At 40.0% G+C, this 26,824-nt stretch overlaps 1 protein-coding gene across 2 annotated transcripts; it reads left to right on the top strand.

The window, feature by feature from the left end:
• The first annotated feature begins 1,120 nt into the window (after nucleotides 1-1,120).
• Nucleotides 1,121-26,824, top strand: CCDC174 (coiled-coil domain containing 174). Of its 2 annotated transcripts, none has more exons than XM_077821065.1 (11): nucleotides 1,121-1,270; nucleotides 5,337-5,441; nucleotides 6,749-6,849; nucleotides 8,331-8,389; nucleotides 9,694-9,874; nucleotides 13,003-13,098; nucleotides 15,297-15,433; nucleotides 15,848-15,942; nucleotides 16,933-17,080; nucleotides 18,662-18,811; nucleotides 23,672-26,824. In XM_077821065.1, exons 1-11 carry the CDS (start codon nucleotides 1,229-1,231, stop codon nucleotides 23,944-23,946), a joined length of 1,389 nt encoding a protein of 462 aa, XP_077677191.1. In that variant the 5' UTR covers nucleotides 1,121-1,228; the 3' UTR covers nucleotides 23,947-26,824. The 2 variants fall into 2 exon arrangements, with proteins under 2 accessions (XP_077677191.1, XP_077677190.1); XM_077821064.1 differs by having other exon boundaries at nucleotides 18,659-18,811.

Raw genomic sequence — 26,824 nt, 5'->3', positions numbered from 1 at the left:
TATAGGAACATGACTCCATTCTTTTGAAATTGACTAGATTTCAAATTGTCAGTGTCCCTTTAAATTACTCTTTTTCCTCTTATGCTGCACACAATAGGGATTTACTGATTTTTTTAGTGGACAGCAATATGTCTGACTCATTTAGGGGATTATCATTACGCTAACACAGCATTTCATTCTTACATATTGGAAATCATGTATACTGTAATTCAGGCAGTGTAATTTCCTGTGGGGCACTTCACCACATGTATAGATCAGGGAGTTAAAATATATTGTATATAGAATATACACTTTGCAGGTAAAGTCAAAATATGGATGTTAAATATCACTCATTACACTTGTTACATGCATGAGTGGCCACTGCAACAAAGGCACTGGATTATTAGCTAATGAGGGACAAAAAGAAAAATCATACAACCCTGCCTCACCCCCATCCGTTTGCCTCTCTCACAATGTTTGATCTTTTTTCTCTGAGCCCCAAGCCCTGGCTTTAAGTGATTTTTCAGATCTGAGATTTCATTTTTTTAAAAAAAGTAAGTGTCTTGCCTTCCAGGCTGCGGAGAGAAACTTGAGAATGGCCCCTCTGACGGCTACGGGCTCAAAACCCAGAGGCAAATAAAGAGCCCTCAATGTAAAGAGCACGAATCTCATGATCTCAGTGGGCAGCCCCTGTGCCCTGGTTTCTGGGCGCGGCTCCCGGCGGCCCCAGGCTGGAGTTAGCGCCTGGTTCCCGGCCTGCTGCACCGGCAGTAGCCTACAGCGGGCTGAGGAAAGCGGGGGTTTCTCGGGGGGCCCCGCGGCCCGGTTACCGTAGCGAGGGCGCAGCGCCGGGACCGGGACCCCGGCGACTCTCTCCCGCCCTTCGAGCGCGGCCTGCGGCGCTTGGGTGGCTCTGCCCGGGGGGACGCAGTTCGAGAGCAGCCGCAGGACCGTGGCGGATCCCTCCACAAGGCGGCGGCGGCGGCGGCGCTGAGGGCTGCTCCCTACCACCGTGTGGGCCTAGGCCGTGCCAGCGCCCGCCGCACCTGCCACCCGCGCTGACCTCCCCCTGATGGCGCCGGAGAAACAGCCGCCCCTCGCGTTCGCGCTTCACGGCACTGTCGCAATCATACAGGCGGTCTGAGCTCAGCTGCGCTTTACGGCAAGATGGCGGGGCCGGGCTGTGGGCCGTCTATGGGCCAGGTCCGTGCTTCGTAATCCGCTTCCCCTGTCCCGGCGCAGAGGCGCCATGGACCGTAGGAAGAAGCCCCTGGAGGTCACAGTCGCCTCGGTGAGTGCTGCTGGCCAGGGTGGGGGCAGCCGGGCGGGTCTCTCCCTGTGTCTCCTGGGTAGGTCTCTAGCCTCTTCCCTCCCCGATAGCCCCATGCCCTAGACTGGTTCCTGCTGCGCCCCCGCCCCGACTCCGTTCCCCAGACAGATCCCCCCACCCCCGGCTTCCTCCCCCAGCTGGGGACTGGAGCCGGGGGGAGACTGTAGTCGCTCTCCTCCCCCGAGGTGCTGCAGAAACCCGCCCCCTGGGGCGAGCAGGGCAGCTTGGTCTCGCTCAGTGGTTCCCAAACTGGGGTTCGTGAGATGTCACAGGGGGTTCTCGGGGAAAGTTCCCTAATGGCGGGCAGAGCTGTCCCTAGGGACTCCGGGGAGCCGGGGCCAGCCGCCCGCAGCCCCTGGGCTTCCAAGAGCTAAGCAGATCAAAGCAAGCATCACTGTCACCCTGAGGAGATTTAAATGTCAAGACGCCTTATAAGAAATGGAAAGGGAGGTGGATATTTTTTTTGCCGTTTTTAAAATTAAATAAGCAGCTAGTATTTTTAAAATTATTATGAAGAACAAGTTTAAACTTTGTTGTAATGTGCGTTGTTTGCCTGGACCGCTCAAGACCTGAATGCTTGTGCAGGAGGAACTCTGAGCTGGCTTCTTAAATACCTTCGTGCCATTTCACATGTGATGCTCCTTGATGAAACATAGGAGCCTTGTCTTATAACAGGCTTATTCAAAGTGATACAAGCTACAAAATGAGATCTTGGAAGAGTGTTGCTGTTTTCATAATGTAATAAAAATACTGTAATGATAGATACTAGCGTGTAATAAGCATGTAATAAAAACAAATTTTATATTTCCAAGATCACTCCTTTTGTAATTTATACTCAAGTAAAGGAGAAAATCCCTGGGACTAGTCATTTTTAGGAGGGGGGTTCACAAGAGTTGACATTTTAGTGAAAGGGGTTCACAGGTTGTTAAAGTTTGGGAACCACTGGTCTAGCTGCTCATGGCCCTACAAGCCTGTCTCAAGGCCTCGCTCCTCCTAGCGGTGTGAACGCATCAGAGCCAAGGTTCTGCACAGTGCAGGAAATGCCATCATGTTGTGGCTGTACAGCACCAGCTCATCCCCTTTTGGCCAGGGTATGTGAATGGCCAGCCTCCACCTGGCTGGAGTCAGTAGATGCAGTGATTCTGCTATGTGAAGACAGAAAGAGAGATTAAAGTGGTGTGGTGCATCATAAGATGACACCGTAGGGTGTTACCAAGATGCAAACATTAGTGGGGGACAGGGGGGTGTCTAGTAGGACAAATATTAAAAGCTCCTACTTTCTCATGTACTACAGCAACAGTAAACGATTTTAGAACCATTTATAAGATGTTCAAGGTTCATGCGAGAACAACAGAAGCCCCTTCACATCAGTTTTAGTTCCTCCTGGAAAGTTCCCTTGGGTTTTTATTCAGTTGGTTTGTAGTTCATTACAGATCATTTAAATGATTTTGTATTTCTGAGCTATTTTATTGTAGTTGGTAATCACACTTACATGCAACACAAATTAAATTAAGCAAAACTTGTACTGACCCAGTTTTTAAGAGCCCTCTAGGAATTCTTTCCTCCTACCCAGGTAACTCCTCTTTCTGAGAGGATATATATGAGAATTGCAGCACTCATCTCTTCATCCTGATAGGGTCTGGGTAAGAACACAGCTACTTTACACCCCATGCAGAGTTGGTCTGGAGAAACAGCTGTGCCTTGTATATTCCAGCTGGTGATCTTTCTTTGCCTCTACCTATTGAGTGTGTTTGTTTGAAACAGGGATGAGGTGTTACTGGACAATGAGAGTTCCCTTAAGAGCTGTAAAATGGTCTGTGTGCCCCGTTACATAGCCACAAAGTTATATAATCCTTGGGCTGGTCTAAATACAGAAGGTTCAACAGCATCTAAGAATAGTCTTTCTCCAACCTTCATGAGAAAATAAAATGCCATGGAGTAAACATGGGGTATTGTCTCTTGCCTCACCCCTAACACCTCAACCCTATTAATAAAAAATAAACCCTAATGTGAAAAAAATACTTTATCTCAAAGTGTCTCTCAATATCTCAAAGTGTCAGGTTTCAGAGTAGCAGTCATGTTAGTCTATATTCGCAAAAAGAAAAGGAGTACTTGTGGCACAATAAATTGGTTAGTCTCTAAGGTGCCACAAGTGCTCCTTTTCTTATCTCAAAGTGTGTCTTTCTGAGGGATGCTGCTGTGCTTTGGCATGGCAGTTGTAGCCGTGACCTTACACTTCCCCCTTCAAACACAGCACACTGAACACTTAACTTGTGCATCTATGTCAGTATTGAATTTGCTAATGTCACAAACCCTAAATATAGCCTGAGTATTTTGTGAAGGAGAAGAATGTGAATGTATTTCCTGATTTTTTATTTTTTTTTTTGGAGGCAGAAGGAGGTTTTGTGAAGATGCATAGTCTCTGACTGTCATTGGAAATGCCTTCTGTGGGCATTAGGGTACAGTTCATTGATTTCCCATAACTTGATATATTCCCTTGCTGTTAAGGGTGTGCTTAAATGGAATTAAGATTGGTTAAGTGGGACATTCCTATTAAACATTTGTTTATGGAGCATCCTTCATGGGAGATTAAGTTTCTGTAAAAGTCCCAAACATGAAAGCAGTAGGTAACTTCATTCATACCTAAGAGGTTGTCAGGACTTAAACATAACCTGAAATAAGGTGGCATTTTGCTGTTTGTTTATTTTCTGTGGTATACTTTTGTTTATAGTCTAAGCATCTTTCATTGATTCATTGAAGTCTTAGATAGTTTCACTCCATTATTTCTTCTATTAATGTTCTATCAGCGTTTTGTGTGTCAGGATAATCTAGCAATTTAATTGAAACACAGCAATGAAAATAAATAGGGTTGTATCCAAAACATACATTTAATGAACTTTTGCATCAGTACTTCTGACAGTTTGGGAAAAGCTTGGTTGGTTAGCATCATTGTGTTTGTGGCAAATTTTAATACCAAGAAAAGGAGGACTTGTGGCACCTTAGAGACTAACAAATTTATTTGAGCATAAGCTTTCGTGAGCTACAGCTCACTTCATCGGCTGCATTCATAGAATTTGTTAGTCTCTAAAGTGCCACAAGTCCTCCTTTTCTTTTTGCAGATACAGACTAACACAGCTGCTACTCTGAAACATTTAATACCAAGGACAACCAACAGCCTGGTTACATTTCTTGTAGAAATCAGTTTACTGGAGGACTGGCTGAAGAAGCCATCAGATCATAAATGGTTTTTTGGTTGTTTGAGGGTTTTGTTTTGTTTTTAAAAGGGACTCCCATATTCCTGCAGGCAATTGTTCAAAAGTTGAACCTGCTGAGTGAAGTTTCTTGGGCCCAGATTCTCAAAGGTATTTAGACACCTAACTCTCATTTAAGTCAATGGGTGCTAGGTACCTAAATACCTTTGAGAATGTGGGTCTTGATAATTAACATTTGTGGTGATGATTAATACCAATGGGAGTTACATATTCATATGTATAAAAAAGAAAGTCTAAAAGCAGCAGGGAAGAAGGTACTTTTTATAAAGACTTATGTCTATCAGCTAGTTCCTTTTTATAATAATAATAATAATTTAAAAAAAAAAGCTTTGCTTGCCAGCAAATCTCCTTAGGGGTTACTTTTTAAATTAAAAACAAACTGTTGTTAGTTTATTACAGTCTTTGGCTCAAAGGTGGTTGCTGAAAACTTTGTATGGGATTATGCCCATTTTGTTCCTGCAGATTTTCCATTATGGAGTGAAGGATCAGTAATATAAATGCAAGCTTTTAATTAACTTATCTAACCACCTAATCATAAATTATGTTCTGTCTCATTATTTTGGATTACATATTGCTGCAAATGTCACAAAGTTCTTCCTGTTCAAATCACTGCTCCTATTTTCTACATCAGAAAAGCAATCAGTTTATTTTATTACATGTGTAAGTAAACTCTTGATTTCTCACATAAGATTCTAGAAATTTCCTAATTATTTTGTTAAAATGACTTTTGTCGTTTTTTATGGTGGCTGATGTAGTTGGTAGATTTAAAGGCTGAACTCTTCCGAAAGCAAGAAGAATTCAAGAAGGAAAAACTTCTGAAAGATGCTGGAGTCTCTGTAAAACCCCAAACAACAAACAAGGTAGAAATAAAATATCCATCATTACTCATTATTTTTCTGTTTTTCTTTGTTTTTCTAGGCATTGCCCAGAATTGAAGAACAAGCCATTAGAAAATGTAAAAAGTTATTAATACAGTGTTTCGTTTACAGTTGTAGGACAAAAGTTGTGATGGCTTTATTTATCAAATTTCTATTGACTCATTTCTAGTTGAGTCTCTCTCACAAAAATCAAAACTAAACATTCAATTATACTGCAAAGCTGTATTTAAATAATCTCTTAATCTAAATGAGCCCCAACCTCCTTAAATGCCAGCAAGAAAAAAATGAGCTTTGAATTTTGATAAATCCATGATCAGTTGGACTAGGAAAGCACTTTCCAGAGTCAGTGAACCTTCCTGGAAAATGCCCGGCCATCAGCTCCTATTCATTTATATGGGGGGAAATAATATCAGATGCACTGCAATCTTATACTTCAGTCTCTACTGCACTAAAACCTCTGTTCTTTTTCCTAAAATAACATATTGCATAAACCTGACTTTTCAGTCCCATTCAGACTTCGTTTTAACATTCAGACCAAATGAATTTGTGTGATCTTGTGGCTGTCTTGTAGTAGACTGTAGTATTATTGCTGTGTTTGAAGACCATGCAGCATTTTTGCCTTTACATGCAAAAAATCAGACTTGTTACTATGTTATGTGTAGAACTAGAAATAAACATCTGGAAGAACTATGCAAAAAGATCAGAATTATGTGCCATTTTGAAGAAATTAATAGGTTATAACACTGAAAAATATCAATCCCATAATTGGCTATGTAATTCTGTATGAAAATGTCAGTGACTAGTTTTATAAAAGTTATTTTTGTTGACCTTATCTAATTAAGAACACAAGTTCTCTTAGAATATAAGAGATACTGTACACTATACTTGAATCAGTACTCCTCACACTAAGTCTTTGGCATCATTCTTCCTGATAATCTTCACTTCCAAGAAAAAATATGAATTATTCTTAGATTTGCTTTCCTTTTAGTAATATGTCCAGTAAGCAACTATTATCTTTATTTATAGCTGCTCAAGAATAAAACTTGTGTTCCAAATTTTTAAATAAAAAAATCATAAACTCATGTTAACCCCTTTGTTGGTTCTCCTTCCTGTGCTGTCATAAATTTAAGACGCACCTGCTACTTTCCACAACACAGCAGCAGGATTATATGAAGAATGTTTAAGCAGATAAATAACTCTAGAGCCTTTCTTTTTTTTTTTCTTTTCTTTTTTTTTTTAATGGTCAAATAAGGTTGAAATCCTGTGTTTTAAAAACATATGTTCCACAGAAACCAAGCATTTGGACTAAGCAGAACACAGGGGTTTCAAGTCGAGCTGAGAAAGATGTTGAGCAGAAGATAGAAGAAGATCAAACGTTAGAGAAAGCGAGGTAATTTTTAAGTTACAGCAATACAAATAAATAAGAGGAACAAACGCTTGCTAGAATTTCTTTACACTTGTAACAAATTGCATAAAAGAAATCATACAAATAGCAGAATGCAGGTAAAAGTGGCAACTATTCAGTTTTTACTGGGCTGCAACTAGTTCATTGCTTGTTAATGTCTCTCCACTTGCTGCACGTTGAGACATCTACACTTCAATGATTGTATCCACAGAAATTTGACAGAGTATAGATTTTCTTTTAAAGCATTTTCTTCCATATCGGTAAAAGCATGGATACAAACACCACAATCAGTATTTTGTGCTCCAAAGAATACTTTTCTATAATTTTTGCAGAAAACTGTCTCTTACCTATTTATATATGTATGTATGTATATGTATATGTTTTTGAGGAAAATTACAGGTCAGTGACCTGAGTCGGTTAGTTGTTTAATTAAAATATGCATTGGAAATGTGACATCTGCTGGTTCTCTGCAATAAATTCCCCATCTCTTATGAATACATAGGTGTAAACCATTCCAGGAGCTAGTTTTAAGGTATTCTCTCTGGTTTCTGTGTCCATTTAGATCAGTGGGGGGCAACCTGCGGCCCACGGGCCACATGTGGCCTGTCAGGGTAATCTGCTGGCGGGCCGCAAGACAGTGTTTACATTGACCGTCTGCAGGCACAGCCGCCTGCAGCTCCCAGTGGCCGCAGTTCACCGTTCCCGGCCAATGGGAGCTGCGGGAAGCAGCACAGGCTGCAGGGACGTGCTGGCTGCCGCTTCCCACAGCTCTCATTGGCTGGGAACAGTGAACTGTGGCCACTGGGAGCTGCGGGCAGTCAATGTAAACACTGTATCGCGGCCCGCCAGCGGATTACCCTGATGAGCCGCGTGTGGCCCGCAGGTTGCCCACCACTGATTTAGATGGTGTTTTCTGAGACATAGTATCTCATGCCTTTTACGCTGTGCTCCATATCTTGTTGCCTGAAAGTAATTACCATAGAGAGGTTCTGGGCTGATATACAGTTTATCTTGGTATTTCATCTAGACAATTGTAATTACAGAGATGTACAATACTTACATTTATATGTTGCTACCTATTTGATCATTTCATTGAAGGTGAACTATATTACTTAAAAATTGTTCACAATACAGACTAATCAGGAATCTGTGTTCTTAGAAATGTCAGTTACAGTTTAAAACAAAATTCCTCCTTTGCTTAGCTCTTAAGATCTGAATTCTGGGTTCTACGATTCCACTTACTACAGTTGATAACTTCACTGATACCTTCAGCAGTATAAGAAAAATGGTGCTTTTCCTGCAGTGTCCCCAAGCCATTGTTTGGTTAAAAACTCTTGCTGTTCATCTGTAAGGGAAAATATCAAACATTATTGTCATTTATTCCATTGCAGCCTAAATAATGAAAGACTATTCTGTTTGTGGTGTATTTGGAATCATACTGTAAATATAACCTGCTTTTTCTTTAGGCAGAAGCTGGAAGAGAAAGCAAAGCTGTATGAGAAGATGACAAAAGGAGACTTTCCAGGTGAACAAAACCTGCCTAAAACCAGTATATATTTTAAAAATCTTGCTTTTATTTGGTCACTCTAGAAGCTGGCCACCTGAACAGTCTCATAGTTGACAGCTGTTATGCTATAAAATACAGTACTTCTGTTAATAAATGTAGCTTTTACACTAAATACGGTTTTTGGAGGCACAGCATACAAACTAATTGATAACCATTATTTTTGCTGAAAAAGAAAAGCCAGTGCTAAGGAAAGAATATTACTTCTTGAAGGACAGTCCAGCCTAGGAAAGAAATATGAGAATCATTTGGTTTGATCATCAAGTGAGAGAAATATATTCTGGTTTCTTAGTATAGAACTCTAGAAAACTAAAGTTACTTTGTCATGTTGACATCCTTGGCTTTTATCTGTGCTTCTGCATGCTTCCTTTTCACTATATGAAGAGTTTAACCTGGGAAAGAGAGGAGGTGACTGGCTGGTCCATGTGTGAATGCCAGTAGCTAGTAGGGTCTGACTTCTCACTTCCCAGCTTTGACAATCTCCAATCTATATACATGCTTCCACTTTCCTCTCAGCACACATCCAGTCCTTTGTGTGATGTGACAATTAATAGCAGAAAGGCTCAAATTCAGTTTAATCCTTCAGTGCTATCTCTTTGCTAGTTTCGATGTGCAAGATCCATCGTATAAAATGTACTCTCATCATTCTTCTCCCTTTTGGAAAGAGAACTCAAGTGACTGCTTAGGTGCATTCTACGTGCAAAATGCATCCTCATGTTACACTCAGTCTTAAGTAATTGTCCTCTATGAACACCATCATTGGAAACTGAACTATTGAATGTGGTAGCCTGCTGTACCCATTCATCTCTTTCATATTCACAGTTTGTCAAAGAACTATTTTATTCTCTCTCTAAAATAAAATTAGCAATTTTAAATCTGTTTTTCCGAATGGTAGAAAGAAGGTTATCCTAACACTCACGTTACTGCCAGTTTCATTTTCATGTTAGGACTTGAATTAGTATTGTAGCTGTTAATTAGCATAAAGATTTTTTATTTTTTTTTAAAGAAGGTGTCAGCACAGTTGCTGTGAACTCTTTTCTGGGGTATATGTAATTAATTGCTTTAAACAAATGAAGTTTACATACAGAAATGCGAATCATCCCATATAGCTGAATTTTCTTGACAGTAGATGAGATTAAAGTATTGTCTAATAGTATAGTCAAGGGCATTGTTGGCAGCTATGATTCTGGCTATTCCATATTGATTTCTTGCTCAGTTGTGTTCTTTTGATGTCTGTTATCTAAGAATTGATTTTTCTGCCCTAGATGAAGAAACTGAGGATTTGTACCTTGTGGATTTCGCTCAGAAGATCATAGACAAACGGAGAGAAATAAAAGATCTGTGCGAGAGTGAAGCTGCTAGAAAGACATCAGAACAGGAGGAAGATGAAGAGAAGACACTACCTGAAATAGAAATACCACCCCCAAAAGACCCCAGTGAAGAATGGTTGGTAATACTGTATGGACAGAACAAGTCTGACAAATCTGTTTTTATTTTTTGATAATCTCGTATGCATTTAGTCTAGTTTAAAAAACATCTTGAATAAGGAATCATTCTGACTGATACCAGTCCATCACTTGTGATTATAACATTTTCCCTTTAAGAAGCACTTTTTTCACATTTGTCTTCTTACCCTGCAGGAAAGACTCCAGGTAGAATAGGTTATTTGTGTATAGTTTAAGATTAATTTGTTTTTTAAAATCTGTGTAAAATTTTTAGTTTAGTTTTATCTAAATGCAATTATAGTCTCTCTTCTTCTGTCAAAACTAAGAGCATTGTAATCGTGTGAAGATACTCTTTCCTTTGGAATGGATAACCACATAGGCATTATTGATCTTTATGAACTAGTTCAGGGAAAGGCTTCCATTATATAGACCAGATTATGTAGATTGATCTACTTTTTAAAATAGGGTTACATTTTCAAAGTGAGGAATGGGGAGTTTAGACGCCATTCCTATTCACAGACAAGATTTTGCGATCTGGTACCTATGCAGTTGTTTGAAAGTCAAATAGTAAAAATTTAGCTTCTTGGGGTTTTTGTTTTGTTTTGTTTTGTTTTTTACATTTAAGATCACTGAGACAAAATGTTAAATTAGGTAATCTACCAGTTATTTTTCTTTTAATGCTATTCTGTAAAAGAGGTGAATGCAATAGGTATTAGAATATGTAATTTATGTGCCTTATGGAACACATTATTTTCCCTTACTTTCTCATCTCTCAGCAACATTAACTTGCTTAGTGCAGCTGGACTTGGGAATTCTAGGAGTTTCAGTGTGTGGGGGAGGCTGGGCTGTATGAGAGCTAAATCATTCTTACCTAGTGCTTAAGGTAACAAATTTAAACTGAGCCTTTTTAGATTGAAAGGGGAAAACCTTCAATCTTCCAGAAAGAGACCCAGAAGTTCAAAGTTTCTCAAACTGCTAGCAAATTTGCAAGTAACATTCCCTTCCACAACAATGTATTTTAAACGGATGGCCCACAATAGATGCTGTTTTAAGTACCCAGGGTTTTGAGATGTATTGATCAAGAAAATGTGCTATGAATAAGAATGATATTAAAAGGGCTCATACATTTTCCTGCTGAAGTTATGGGAGTTCTGATCCTCCTATCGATGCAGACTGTACATCTGGTGTGTCCTGCATGGAAGCATTCTTTAACTAGACTAATTTTTATTGAAATAACTCTGCCCCCTTTGAAGTAATTATTTCCTCTGATCTCATGACTTTCAAAGCAGCAGTAGTTTTGGGTTTCTGGCATTACTGAATGTACAGATTTTCTCTATATGGAGGAAGACAGTGCGTTACCAGCATTTCTTTAAGCTCCAGAGTTTTAAACTATCCATAAAAACCCTTCTGTAGTTAAGTTCCAGGCGGCCAATAATCTTTCAGCAAAGACACGGTAAATAATTATGAAACCTAGCTAGCTAGGTATTTTTTTTTCCTGTCTGTTCATAAAGAAAACAGTGTAGGCAGATGGAGGTTTTACTCCTGGTAATCAGGTTTGAACAACAATAACTAGTCTGAAAAATAGCATTCCAGTTTTTCAATTTATTAGTTTTAAGGTAGGAGATAGTCATTTTGTTTCTTACAGCGTACAAGGGGAGTGTGCCCATGGTGAAGAATCAGAAAGAAATATGTGCTACTGGTATACTACTAGGTCTAAGGTGAAACTGTCAAGTTATTCTGTGCCCTTATCAAGTTTAAATATCAGAAATGTAAGCCAATCTGTTCACCTTCCATATACTTTTTCAATACTTGTCTTCACCCCACCTCAGTAAAATGAAAAAGACAATTCTAATTATTTACTGATAAGCCCCCAGGAACATTGTCTCAGCACTATGGGGCTCCAATCTGATTGGAAGCCTTTGGGCACTACCATAGGATTAATATATACTACTAATTATTCTCCAGCTATGTATATACTCTTGGACCATAGGTCACAGATAGAAATATTTTTTTCAATTTTCGTATTGTTTACTTGGTAAAAATAAATGGCACTAATACTAAGCTCTAAGGGTATGTCTGCACTGCAGTTAGACCCACCAGGTGGTCCGTGGCAGCTGACTTGGGCTCGGGCTAAAAGGTTGTTTAATTGCAGTGCAGAAGTTTGGGCTCGAACTGGAGACCGCACTCTGGAACCCTCTCCCCTTGCAGGGTCCTAGAGGGCAGGCTCCAGCCCGAGCCTGAATGTCTGCAACACAGTTAAACAGCCCCTTAGCCCAAGCCCTGCAAACCTGTGTCAGTTGGCACGGGCCAGCCATGGGTATCTAATTGCAATGTAGACATACCCTCAGTGCCCTTAATGTTTATTTTAAAAGCATAACTTAATGACAGAATAAATCTTTAAAAGTTTAGTATTTGGGGACTATTTTATACTCTGGGTCAGCAATACTTTGTTGGCTGTATGTCTTGAGTTTCCTAAAATGGTATCACTAGAACTACTTGATGCTAAAGAACTCTTTGTAGCATTGGTGAACAATAAGTACCTCTGTTTCTCAGTCTCCTCACAGTTTTAAGTGGAGCATTCACTATGATAAATAGCTTTACACAAAGTACACTATGTAAAGGGACCTTCAAAGGAACAACATTCTGCTTGATTTACTAGGCTTTTGTTAAACCACTTGAATGATCACTGAAGCTCTTAGTAAATGAGCCACAGACTGATAATTGCATTATACTATAGCAATTTAATATTTGTGTGAGAAGTCAGTGCTGCATCATTATGTTCACCACAGGAAGCAGATATTATGCTTTCAATTTTATTTTGACTTGGGAGCTACGTGACATCATAACTTGTAAACAGTTTTCAAACTGTCTTATCATGAAGGAAGACAGCTGTCTCAAAATGAGATTGAATAAAATATATCAATGTGATGTATCTGTTACAAACCCTGTTAAAAATGTGTCCTTTAAATTGTTACACTAGGCTTGTTAACTGTTAGGATGGTGGTAACTTTAGCACCCTGAATGTGAATATTCTCTATGGAAAGTATTCAGTTACTTGTATCCTTTGGATAAGAGTTCTGTAAATCTGAGAATATAAATTGTGAGAAATTCTTGTTACTTTGATTACAGGGTTGATTATGTGGATTCCTTGGGCCGATCTAGACGCTGTATGAAGAAGGATTTGCCAAATCTGCTTAAAATGGATAAAGAACTTCAGGGGAAAAGGTATGGCTTCTCTAAGGAAAGTATTTTCTCCCACAGGATTTCATAGACGTGTTTTATGGCAGGAAGAGAGTTTGTACACACACTTGGCAGAGTTGTATAACGAGATTAACTTAATCGAAGCCATCAAAGTCTTTTGACTTTGGTGTAACTGCAGAATTTGGTCCAATGTATCCAAAAAAAGAAGAGGAGAATAGTCAGTGCATGATGGATTGATTTAAATCACCAATTCTAATAATGATTTAAATCACCAAGCAGGAAACCTTGATTTAAATCACCAATTTGAATCATGGTTTTGCATTTGTACTTTTAAATTATGTTAAAAGGCAGCAGGAAGGCAACACACATACACACCACTCATCACTGTTGGTAACCATTAAAACATGATGCTTAGCAAATCAGCCTTTACACTGAATTTGGTGCTGCTGTTTGGTAACTAGGAAGATACACTGTCTATGCACAAAAACAACAACGAGTCCAGTGGCACCTTAAAGACTAACAGATCTGTTTTTATTCATAGATTGGGAGAGAAAAACAAGCTTTCCTGCTTTTTCAACTCCATTTGATTTTTTTATTTTTAAATTAGCTTGTCATTGAACTGAACTAGTTGAAAAAACTGAAATAAAGAAACTATTCTCTCTGCCCCTGTAGAAGAGAGTGCTGATGTCAAAAACTAGTTTAGCACTTCAGCAAACTCTGGGTCCAGTTCCATAGTCTGACTTTCTTTAAAATTTAGCAGCAAACATGTACTGCTTAATATTATTTTTTGTATTTAATCTAAATGATTTTAATAGTTTGGACCTTAACATTGGATAAATTAGATTTTAAAAAAATCAAATTTCAAATTTTTATTTTTAAAAAATAAACCTGTATTTAATTTAAATTAAAAAAATCTTTTCTGTTTTTAAAATCATCAACTTCTATCCATCCTTATTCAGTGTGTTTAGAGTGTCACAATCTTTTGTATGGTTTTATCAAAACTTCCTTTGTGAACACATGCATTTGTCCTAAGCTATTTTATTTCACTGGCAACTGAATTAATCCTCTGAAAAGTGTGTGGCATATTCACACTTTAAATGGTACCTGAGTTGAGGCCATGTATGCCAAACTTAATACACAGAATTTTTATAAACTATTAAAGCTCAGATTCTGATGGAAAATGCTAATGAAATCCAAAAACTTCATTGTAGAGCATTGGCTCATATTAGCCCCACAAACAAAGGTCTATTAAATTAATTTAGCAGCCTATCGGGAACTTGACTTATTTTTTTAAAAGTTATGGTCCTTCTATAGAAGTTGTATTTTAATGTGCCTTAAACCTAAAGAATCCCGGCAGATCAATATTTTTTGTCCTGGATGATCTGATTTTAAGGTTTTTAATAAAGTCCAATACATGACATTCTGAGTGAATTTGTTAGAACTCCAGTTGTGTAGTTAATTATAGCAATTCTGATAAAACTAATGGCAGAAATGAAAATTATATTGGAACAAAATGTGCCATAATTGAGCACTTATATTATTGAGTTGTAAGCGTTCCTTCTTGAAAATTTTACAGCCTGTTCTTTATAGTTCGAAACAGAATGAAGAATATAAAATTGCTTAGGAAGTACATTCTCTGTGTTCACCTGGATAAGTGGTCTGCAATCATATTTTGATCTAACTTAGCTAGATAATGGGGGAGAGAACCGTTTCTGCCTCCCAAGGAAAAACATAAAAGTATTTTCCCCCTCAGCTGCTGATGTTGCTCATTTAAATGTTTCATTTTTTACCTTAAACAAATAAATGCTGTTCACGTTTTTGTATCCACTTCACAATGGTGAAAGTGTTGCTGTTATTCTGCTTTTGGTGACTATTCTGTTGAGCACTGGTCATCTCCCACTTATTCTATTTTCAGTTATTAGTGACTTCACAATGCCTATGAAAATGGTATCAACTTCTTCTTAAGGATCTTTAATTAGAATTAGTTTACTGTGCTTTGCCAGATGTGGTATCGTATCCTTTCCTCCCTCTTCTATTCTGCAATGTACTATAAATTCTCATACTGTGCTCACGGCTGTAGTATCTTGGCGCCTTCCATTAGCTTTCTGCAAACCAAGTCCACGCTCCTGATGAGTAATTAAAAATGGCTTAGCCGTTGTCATACTTCCATTGTTCAATACTAAAGAACCTTTACACTTTGTTTGGGTTTTGTTTTTCACTAGACAAGGCATTGAGGTGAAGACTCTATCGTCTGAAGATATGAGACGAGAACTTCAGCGGCAGCAATGGGAAAGAGAGGAAGAAGAGGCCCTAAAGAAACCTGTGGGACCCATACATTATGAGGACATTAGAGAAAACGGTTTATATTCGTTCCTTTGTATGGCTTATCTTCACTGTAGGATGGTTTGTAGAGGAAGAAGGTGTAATTTACCTCTAAGTATAAAAACTACTCCAGTATAAATATATTTTCACCTTGTTAAACTGTGTTAGAAATAGCCACTTAATTTACAAAGGAATAGCATGCATTCATCTCCTGACTGAAAAAATAAATCAGGAAAAAACCTCCTAGTCTCCTAAGAAAAGTTGCTGGGAAGCGTCATCACGTGAGTCAATTAAAACTAGACTGGCCATAACCCTCTAATGCTATTGGCAGGCAGGGCAATGGGCCGGATGACCTAATGAGTCTTTCTCCAATAACTTACACCCTGGTGATTTCAAGGTTGCTGCAGCTGTAAATCTGATGAAACCAACTGTTGAAAATTGTTCCTTTCAGAGGCCAGACAACTAGGCGTTGGCTACTTTGCCTTTGCTCGTGATAGAGCACAGAGAAATAAGCAAATGGAGACTTTGGAAATGCTGAGAGAGCAGGTATGAAGCTAAAAGTAGATCCTTAGCCTGTGCTGGGACCAGCCTTGGCTCCCTATCTTTATATATTATTTTGGAACCTTTGCACTGTATACCGGGTAGTAAATGTGTTGGAAAATAGTAGCAAAACCAAAACTACTTGTGTAAGGTGTTGAACTGCAGAGCATGGACACCTGTAATTGTCCACTCACGATCTTGATGCCGAAAGGCAAAATATTTAGAAATAAATTTTCAATGGAAGTAACCCGAGGTCTGCATGCAAGAAAGTGTTGCCTTGTACATATATTTACTGTAGTTGTGTCAACAGATGGGTATCTAGACTTCAGAATAGCCACTTGCATGTACAGTTGCAATAATTGCACATGTGCAGCCTTGATAAATACACAGCCATGGCTCCTACCCACTGGAATTTGGCCCTTAAAGTTGAAGAACTACTTTTCATTATTACATTTTGTATTAATTTCTGAGTATAATATAATATTAAGAATGCTTTTATCCCATCAGTATAGGGGAAGGGTTGCAGGAACAGGTACAAAGTTACATACATAAAACAAGTGTTGAAATCCTAAAATAAACCCCTTCCCCCATTTTGGCTTTTGATTCATGGATTTCTTTTGAGTTGAGGTTAGGTGTAGCTTCAGTGAAAAACCTGTTTCTTCTACTCTCTTGAAGTTTTCATCTTATATGTGAAATAAGTATCTTTACATCTCTTCCTCATGCCTCTCTATAGCAAGCTACTTAGAACAGAGACATGTTTTGTTTGGCATACTTAGCCAAATTTTACTGTACCGTGCTCACAGCTTAAACCAATGGCAGTAAGTATTATGCCTGGTAGTGTGTGCAAGTTTGGATTCAAGGAATGGGGTCATTTTCCTCCCCATTGAGACAATGCAGCTGATATTCAGTTCATTTCTGGGGATAATTGAAGGAGATGCACAGTTCATTATAACCAAATGCAGGATTAACTAATGAACATTTTTGGTTACTGTTAAGACCACAGACCAAAGGACTAAACGTGAACATTTAAAGGAAAAACGAAAGGCAGTTCTGAAAACAAGGCTTTCTAAACTTAAAGCAAGAAAGATAAAGAGACTAAGAGACGATGGACTAGAGGAAGAGGCAAACAAACTGGAAAATGAAGGTATGGTCTGTAACAAGTATCTTTGTTTTAAAACAATCATTCTCCCTCAGTATCGTGGAAAAAATATTTTGCTCAGATGAAATATCTGTGTTTGAATACCAACATTATATATTTTGAATATATTAAATTATATGGCTTTGAAAAAATTAACAGTTTAAATTAATTGCACATAGGTATAAAATCATATATACTAAAAATAGTGCTTCCCGTGGAGAGGCAAGTGTTGTGATGTGTGCATTGTACTGCCTTTTAGGTTCACACATGCCAGGAAGAATATGCAGGTCATTCTAAGCTAGAATTGCATGTATTTAAATGGTGATTTTAAAGATAGCCAATTAACTGAGGTATGAAGAAATACAAGCAATTTGTGCAGAGCTATCTTGTCAGGAATGTCAGATACTGTATATTCATAAAATTAAAATGATTGTAGGTGGTAATTAAGGGCCAGAATCCTTATTCAAATGACTGTGCACAACATACATTTTCTATTAAGCCTATAGCTTAATTTATGTATGCAAAAAAACCCCTTCTGCCATGTGATTTTTGTGAGAGTTGTTTTAAGTAAAAGGTTCAGTATGTACAAATGGACACATTCCAAAGCTTATTTGTAACTTGGTGGTACAAAAAAGCATTGTAGTACCCTCTAGTAACAGCAGTCTGTGGGTGAGCATGATGAGATTATGTCTTCACTGCAGACTTAAATTGAGTTATCTACACTTAAATTAGCTCCACTTGAGTGAGAGTGGCCACACTGTGGAATCACATTCAAGCTACACAGAGTGGTTGTGTTAGTGGCTAAGTTGTACCAACTCAGGCTTTAGCCTAGACCCTCTGATGGGACAGCCACCACACTCAAATTAAGAGTTTTTGGGTGGATGAAATTCAAATTAGGGGCAACACTCAAGTTACAAGCTCTGAAAAAGGTGAATGTCAGAAATCATATAAAGGGAATGTGGCCTCATTTCACAACTTGCAGACATAAATTTTTGAGTTCGAATCCCAGCTCTACACTGGCTCCATCTATGGTATTGAGTCACGCTATCTGCTTCCTCATCTGTCAAATAGAATTAGTACTTTCCACCACCCAGTAATGAGAGAGTGCTTAAATGTAAAGTGCTTTGGAAATGCAGAACAGTAGTATATCAGTGTTAAGTATTATTCTTACAGAGAAGAATAAGAACACAACTTTTTTCTAAGATCACTGAAGCGGAGATACATGCAAGTGTTATTTTCACTGTTCCCTAATTTCCCATCATCAGTAGACCACTCAGCCTATTCCTAGGTATGTTATTAGGTAATACGTTTCCAGCAGTCTCTTCTTTTACACTCAAAAGCTAATGAAGGGTTGTGGATTCATTTCTAGATTATCTGGCTTATCCACTATGGCTTCTGAACTAATACACAGTAAATTAAAAACAAACAAACAACACCTCCCCAGTCAGATGTATTTCATTCTGATTAGATAACTGCTGTAGACGTTATCAGTGTGAATGTGGAGTAGCTCTTGTCATGTATCCTATGATATTTGAAAAATAAACCTTTATCCTGTTAACAAATTTCTTTTTCCTTTTTCAAAAGAAGAGGAAGCAGTTATTGGACCACTACCAGCTGAACCAGAAGCCCCTGTGGCTCCAAGAGTTGCAGAAAGTAGAAAAGTGGAGGTCATCATTCAGGAGAGAAAAGATACAAAGGCTGGTGTGCCCTATGTTCGAGAGTGGGATAAAGGAAAAGGTAAGAAAACTGAACTATAAACGTAGCATGGTATAGTCAAAAACACTGTTTTTTAATGGGCTCAGCACTACTGTCATTTTTATACATGATAAAGCTGAAAAGTAAAGAAATATACTTTCCCTTTCCCTGTCAAATTTACATTGTCATTACTTTATGGTGAGCCTAGAAAGAGATTGACAGCCTTGACCATGACATGAGCAGCTGCTGTAACATATCCTAGTTTTACCATTGACACAGGTTATTGGGTTCCATACAAAGATACTGATGGAGGAAGGTTGAAGTGTGAATTATTTTAGTTTGTAACCTATCCTGATATGCAAAATAATTGCTGTAACTTTATACGATGTGGTATAGATGGGCAGGATTTGTCACACAGAAGAGCCTAAACTCTAAATGTATGAGTAGGTAGAGTATTGCACTAAATTACATAAACAGACACCATGGAGGCAGATGGAGTAGTGCGAGGTCACTTTCCCTAAATTGCTTCATGGTCAAAGTGAATTTTGAGGGAAGGATTTGAGGGAAAAGCAGAAAGGCTCTTGGCATACAGCAAGTGGAGGCTGTTCCATGATTCTTGTGAAAAAAGGTGCATGTAAGAAGATAAGAAAAGGGGAAAAAGAGGAAACAGTGAGAGAGATGTAGGCAGCGTTGGGCAGATCCTTAAAGGTGTAGACAAGCAGTTTGAACTTAATGCAAGAGAAGTGTAAGTGTTTGTGTAATAGAAAGTAGTAAATTTGGAACTGAAGTGAGGGCCCTCCCTCCTAATGAGGTGTAGTTAAATATGTGGCTACAGCAATTTGTATCAAATTGTCAAGAGTTAAGTGATGTAGTTAAGACCACCATATTAATTTATACTGAATAAAAGTGATATTTGACTTTTGGCCTTCTGATTATGAGGTGACATCAACCCCACTACAGCACATGAGGGTAACTTAGTTTAACTGGCCAAACTTTTTCAGAGAAGTGAACAGAAGTGCTCTAGGAAGGAAGGAAGTAACTTTATATCTCAATCATTAATGTACAAGTGCCCTCCGCTCTTCCCATGCCTTTATTCATGCTGTGGTTACACATGGAAGCATCTTCCTTTTCCTGAATGCCAAGTGACTTTGCTGTCCTTCAGATCCTTTCCCAAAACTCACTCCTTTCATCTCACTCCCTGCCATTAATCTAATCTCAGGTACTCTGGCCTGAGAGCACCGAAGGAACATTGTGACACAACGCCTGACCTCTAGGCACTAGAAAACCACTGGAACAACACTGGGATTTACAAAGCCTGAGTTAGGCACTTAGGCACCTTAGACCAGGGGTGGGCAAACTTTTTGGCCTGAGGGCCAAATCGGGTTTCCAAAATTGTATGGAGGGCCGGTTAGGGGAGGCTGTGCCTCCCAAAACAGCAAGGTGTAGGCCAGCCCCCGACCCCTATCCAACTCCCCATGCGTCTCGCCTCCTGATGGCCACCCCCCCAGGACTCCTGCCCCATCCACCACCCCCTGTCCCCTGGCCGCCCCTGGACCCCCCTTCCCTGACTGCCCCCGGCCTCCCCATTCAATCTCTCCTATCCTTCCTGACTGCCCTCCCAGGACCCTGCCCCCACCCCCGGCCCCTGACCACCACCCCAAACTCCCCTGCCCTATATCCAACGCCCCCTGCCCTCTTACCTCGCTGCCTGGAGCACTGGTGGCTGGCGGTGCGGCTGCACTAGGACAGGCTGGGCTCTGCAGCTGCGCTGCCCCAGGAGCTCACAGCCCACCCCCCTACCCCTGAGCTGAGGCTGCGTGGGAAGGGGAACAGCAGGGGAGGGGCCGGGGGCGAGCCTCCTGGGCCAGGAGCTCAGGGGCTGGGCAGGAGGGTCCTGAGGGCTGGATGTGGCCCGCGGGCCATAGTTTGCCCACCTCTGCCTTAAACTGTGATTCACAAAAGGCAACACACTAGATGGAGAGCTGTCTAACCTAGCCCGGGGGGAATGCTGACAAGAGGGCTGTATACATTTGTACATGTGCTCGCTCTCGCTCTCTCTCGCGCCCAGTGACTGTTCCGCTGTAGATAAATACTTAAATAGTCATTGAGCCACAGAGCAAGAGAGAGAGACTCTGTAGCCTAGTGGTTAAGACACCCACCCGGGAGGTAAGAGACTCCAGGTCTGCTCCCCCTGCTCTAATCATTCCATTATTTATCCACAGTGAAACAGCTTCAATAGGGGAGCCAGTGAGCCCCACATCAGAATATCCCACAGTGCAGTGATTAGAGTGCTCTCCTGAGAGGTGGGAGACCCTTGTTCAACTCCTTTCTCCCTCTCTGCCTAAGGGAGGAAATTGAACTTGGGACTCCCACATCCCAAGCAAGTGCTCTAACCACTGGGCTAAAATTTATAAGGTGGGCTGCACCACCCTCATGTCTACCAGATCAGGCCCTGCACACAACTTAAGTGGGCAAATGCCTATCTTCCCTTGGTTTTTGAATCACTCTGGGGCATAGGTGGGAGATACCTAGAGGGAGGCAGTGTGCACATGGCCAGAGGCAGAAACATAGGTGCCTAGGGACAGTTGTCCTGAAAATTTAGACAGTGAGTTTAGGTGCCTACAGGGGTGTCACAGTTCTCAGGCTGTTGACAGGCCCCTCCTACTGGGCTGGCACTGAAAAATCCTTAGGGCTCTCCCATCTGCCTAGGTAGGGGTCCCTATGATACGAATTGTGTTCCAGTCCTTTTATGTTGAAGTGACTCTTGGCTCCCATTCCCCAAGTCCGTTGTGTATGGTCTCAGATTCCCTAACCCCAGAAGGGGGTAACGCCACCAACTGCCTGTTAGGCTCACCTTGGGACTTGCTGATTCTATTGTATGTGGCCAGTACCCCAGGGTTGTTGTCTCCTTGTAGGCAAAAGGTGAGGGGCTCCCTGAGCTGTTCCCGGAAGGCTTCCAGAAGTCATCTTCGGGAACTGTAGAGCAGCCATCTGCTCTCTCCCAGACCTGCCCAGAACCTGTTGGGAACTTCCTGGTTTTAAGCCCTTTATTCCACCCTTGACATGATTTATAGGGCCGGAGGAGTGGGGCCAGCCTTGCCCACAGCAGCTCTTTAACCCCTTCCTTACCGGTTCAGTGTTTATACCTCCTGTCACAGAAGTTTAGGCAGCAGCTTTGTGCATCGCACAGGAGCCAAAACTAGGTCTTAGGTACCTAAATTAGGGAATTAGGTACTTAACTCCTTTAGAGCATTCAGGCCTCTCGCTTCACATTCTGGCACCTGGTTGTTAAATAAAATAAAAACAGATGACGTATATAATCATGTACCGTCTACAGTATTCCCCTCCTACTGATTATCTGTGCATCTCCCACCTTCCTGCCCTTAGCCAACATGATCTTTTGTCATTATTCTTTGCTCTGTCTTTGTGGTTAGATTGTAAGGACCTCTGGCACTCTGACAAAAACTTTGTCACCCTCTATAACTTGGGAAAAAAATGTTAGTCAAGCCCCCTGCGCTCATACTTGTGGGGGTCATCTTTTTTTTTTTAGTCTGTGTTTGTACAGCACCTACTACAATGGGGACATGAGCTATGACCGGGACTCCTAGATGCAAGAAGTAATGGGCTTAAATTGCAATAGGGGAGATTTAGGTTAGACATTAGGAAAAATTTCCTAAGTGTAAGGATATTTAAGCACTGGAACAAATTACCTCGGGCGCTTGTGGAATCTCTGTCCGTGGAGGTTTTAAGGAGCAGGTTCGACAAACACCTGTCAGGGATGGTCTAGGTCAAGGGTTCTCAACCTTTTTCTTTTGAAGCTCCTGCAGCAGGCTGTAAAAACCCCACTGCCCACCTGTGCTACAGCAACTGGTTTATCTGCATATAAAAGCCAGGGCCGGCGTTAGGGGTAGCAAACAGGGCAGTTGCTCGGGGCCTCATGCCACAGGGGGCCCTGCAAAGCTAAGTTGCTCAGGCTTTGGCTTCAGCCCCAGGCGGTGAGGCTTTGACTTTCTGCCCTGAGCCCCAGCAAGTTTAATGCCAGCCCTGCGTGGCGGACCCCCTGAAACCTGCTCGTGGCCCCCTTGTTGAGAACCACTGCTCTACATATAGTGCATAGACCTAAATTACAAATAAAATTCGAAAAAATAGTTACAAATCAGTGATTTGTAAATCAATTTGTACAGTGTAAGATGTGCAGTTTCTTGCTCTGTTTCGAAACTTCTGTTTGCTACAGTTAATATTTGTATTGGAGTAGTGTAAAAAAGCCGTCTTCAGAACTAGAGCCCCTTTTTGCTATATGTTGTACAAACCCACAGCACCTGCCCCCAGGAGCTTATAATCAGTTGACAGGTTCCTGTACCACTGTACATGGGGTCAAAAGCTGTTCAGTTCATCTTCAAAATAAAACGTATTTATTGTGAACTTGAGCTGTTGTCACATCATTTTGTAGCTACTTTTAAAAATTTGTCATGGGAAATGATTGACAGTAACAGAAGTTAAAATGTCTACCACCGGAGGGTATAGCACATTCTGACATTGTTGACTACCCGAGCATAATTGTCATTTTTTAATATTTTTGGGTTCTTACTGCTTTGATCTCATTTAGAAGGTGGGCTTCCCCTTATAACTAGCAACTTTCTTCTTAAAATAACCAACATTCTTTAAGATAAAGGGTAAAAGTTGTCTTTAAAATTTTAAGTGATTTGGTTCCTGAGGTTTGAAGCAAGTGGAGTGTCAACTTAATACAGAGGAAATTAAGTGAAAGGCTCTGTTGCAGATTATTTCAAGCAATTCAGTTTTCCATTTCTGTTAAACGTTGAAGGAGAAATTCCTTCACAGGAAGGGAACATAAATGATCTTTAAGTAAAATTTGTTTGTTACCATGTTTTTCCTATCTAATAGAGTTTACTTTTGGACAATGGTCAAAGAAACGTGCAGATGAACGAGATCCAGAATTTGCACCACCTTCCAATTACTTCGTTTGTCAAAAGAAAGCCAATAACTACCAAAGCCAGAGTTGGAACAAGCTTGGATCCTCTCCTGAGAAACTGGGACAGGAGTCAACACAGAACAAGCAGTTTCCATCGATGCAGAATTACTGCAACAGCTCAGAGGAACAACAACCAGTTTACCAAAGTCTAGATGACATGTTGTCTTACTACAAACAAATGACTTGAGCTTATCAAAAGCATAAGCAAGAATCTTAACTTAAATAAGTGAAATAGAATTATATTCTTAGCATTCACCTATTGTTTTCCCCAGCTTTGGGGGAAATAAGGTTCCTGTAAGTAGATATCTTATTAATTAAAGAAATCTGTTATGTGAAGTAAGGCTGTCTGAACTGTATCACACAACAGCCACGCATTTGCTCCATCAGTCCTGTATTGTATTAAAAGGATAAGTTTTGATGGTGGTATTTGATTGTGGAATTTGACACTTATTCTTTACTCTCTAACCCTATTCTTTGTTATTGTCCTGCATTTTGCCCCTATTTTGAAATTTACAAATAGAGATGTTATTTTAACTAGATAAAGCTTGTTTTAGTCCTTTTTTCTGTGACACTTCCTCTCCCTCCTGCCCAAAAAAAAAGGGATGTTGTTATAAGAGCTAACTTCTAAGAAGTGTCAAATTGAGAATACTCTGACAAACTGAAAATCAAGTCCATTGATAATATGGTCAAATACTTCTAAAGAAACAACATGCAGCCAGTTACCCCTATTTGCTAATTAAACCGTCGAGTGTTAAATACAAAACCCATTTACCAACATACTGACATTACTTTTATATGCTATTGCAATAGTTGTAGTGTAACCAAATTGATGTGCACGCTACTGCTACACTTCAGTTAGCTAAATAGACAGTGGGCGGTGGTTGATATTTAGAAAAAATAAATTCTGATTTCAGGGGGCAATTTGGATCATTGGAGTTTGTATTTTGAAAGCTTATACAAGGACACCAAGATAGAAGAGTAAATTTTGAAATGAAATTTCCCAAATTGATAGTATTTATAAGGTTAAGTGACAGTGGCAAAGTGATAAGCACGGCAGCAGACACTGCAGTGGGCATGGAGACAGTCAATGTTTTATTCTTGTAATAGTGCTTTTCATCCTAGAGTCTCAGAGTGCTTTGCAAAGGTTGGTAAATAAGAGTATCCCCATTTTACCAATAGAGTCAGGAGTGCCAAAGTAACTTTGGTTTCATATTTCTGTTAAATAGATTTAGTGCTTGTAAAAGGTGCTGCAGATTGAAAAGTTTAATCCACCCAGTGTGTACAGTTCAGCTAACAGTGCAAACTTCTATGCCTTCCTCTCTGATGTTTCAACCCTGACCGGGACCCATTTTTAAGGGTTCAGAGGGGACGTCCATCCCCCTATCCCTTTCATCCTCTGAGTTTCTCCCAGTGTGAAAGAATTTGAAGCAGCAAACTAGAAGCGAACTGTTTTGATAATAATTGTTTGGGCCATCCAGTCACCTCTCTCCTTCCTGCAAAACAAAAACACATAACCATGGATTTCTTTCTAAAGAACTCAAAACAATTAGCCAGTTTACACTGAAGTAAAATGAGAGGAAAACGTTCTAAATCTGGCCACTTTTACTGACAGTCAAATTTTTTAACTTTTTTTATAGTGATAAGGTGGCACAACAAAAATGGATGTTTTTCAGCTCTGATCTCTCTGGTTCATGCGTCAAAGTTAGTGCCCACCAGATGGCAGCCTAGTATTTACTTGCTAGTAACAACTCACTGCAGTTGTTTTCATCCATGTGGACAATTTATGTACCATTCCCTTCCCAGTAGCATTTGAGGAATTACCTGTATGCATCTCCAGTATATTGACAGACTATTATAGAACCCATAACAATTATCCCAAATGCTACACTGAACAATGTATAGCTCAGGATCTCTGGGCTAGTACGCAGCCCTCTCTACATTTAGGCAGCTGCATTCAAGAACGACACCTGCAGATGGAACCCAGAGCTGAACGTGGAACGGGCAGGGCAGTCTCAATGGAGTGCCATTAGTTGTGGAATTTGCAGACATTATGCTGAGGTTAAATCTTGCAAACTTTAGGAACTAATGCATTTTTGAACTCATGTAGCAAATAGCTCAGCTATACGATGTCCCCAGCACTGTGCCCCTGGAATAAATAACCTAGATTCCTCTTATAAATAAACAGCTTCAGTGTATGAGGGACGGGAGAATGGTTTGTTAGCCTAGAAATGTTGACATATCATTTAAAGAATGTAATGGTAGCTAGAATGTATGGCAGTGGAATCTGTTGAAAAACACAATTGGCTTTTGATCAGAGATTCAAGTGTCAAAGTCCTTTACAAATATTAACTAAACACCTTCAGGAGGTAGGGAAGTAAATATTATCATCTCCATTTTATGAGAAGGGAAATTGAGACCGGTTATGTGATATGTTCAAGGCCACAAAGAACCACCAGCAGAGGAGGATAAGGATTTGGGAGTTCCTGATTCCCAGTCCTATGTTCTGGCCACTAAGCCACGCTAACACTGTACTCCTATATAATACTGAGGCTCTCTTTTCCCCTAATTTACTGCTTGTCAATTTACCAATCAAAATATGGGGAGGACTCTTCTCCCCTCGCAGAATCAATTGAAGCCTAAGCCCATTGTGCACATTCTTAAATTCCTCTTAAATTTTGGGCCAGAGTAGTTTTGAAACATAGGTGAGCAATGCTGTGTAAAAAGCAAGTGGTTTATACTATAGGGTTCTGACCTATTGTGACATGTAAATGTTCAAGTTTTAGAATGTAGAACTTGGAGCAAGTACCCTGTTCTGTTCTCTTTGGCAACTAATATAGCTTATAGTAGCAACATTCGTGTTCGGATTACCTTTTAGGGGGTTGGGTTTCTTTAATCAAGAGTAGGCTGCATTTAAAGCTGTGGGTTTGATGCATCTTAAATGATCAAGGTAAGAAATTCAAGATACTTTACTGCAAAAAGTTCTAATCTACTGTTGGTTCCCATTTTGAAGCTGTGTTTTGTCATTACTTACTGAAAAATAAAATCTCTGGTGTTCATTAACTAGA

Source organism: Eretmochelys imbricata, chromosome 7 (genome assembly GCF_965152235.1).
Source record: "Eretmochelys imbricata isolate rEreImb1 chromosome 7, rEreImb1.hap1, whole genome shotgun sequence".
NCBI lineage: Eukaryota > Metazoa > Chordata > Testudines > Cheloniidae > Eretmochelys > Eretmochelys imbricata.
The sequence above is the reverse complement of the archived record's forward strand: the minus strand, read 5'-3'. Positions and strand labels throughout refer to the sequence as shown.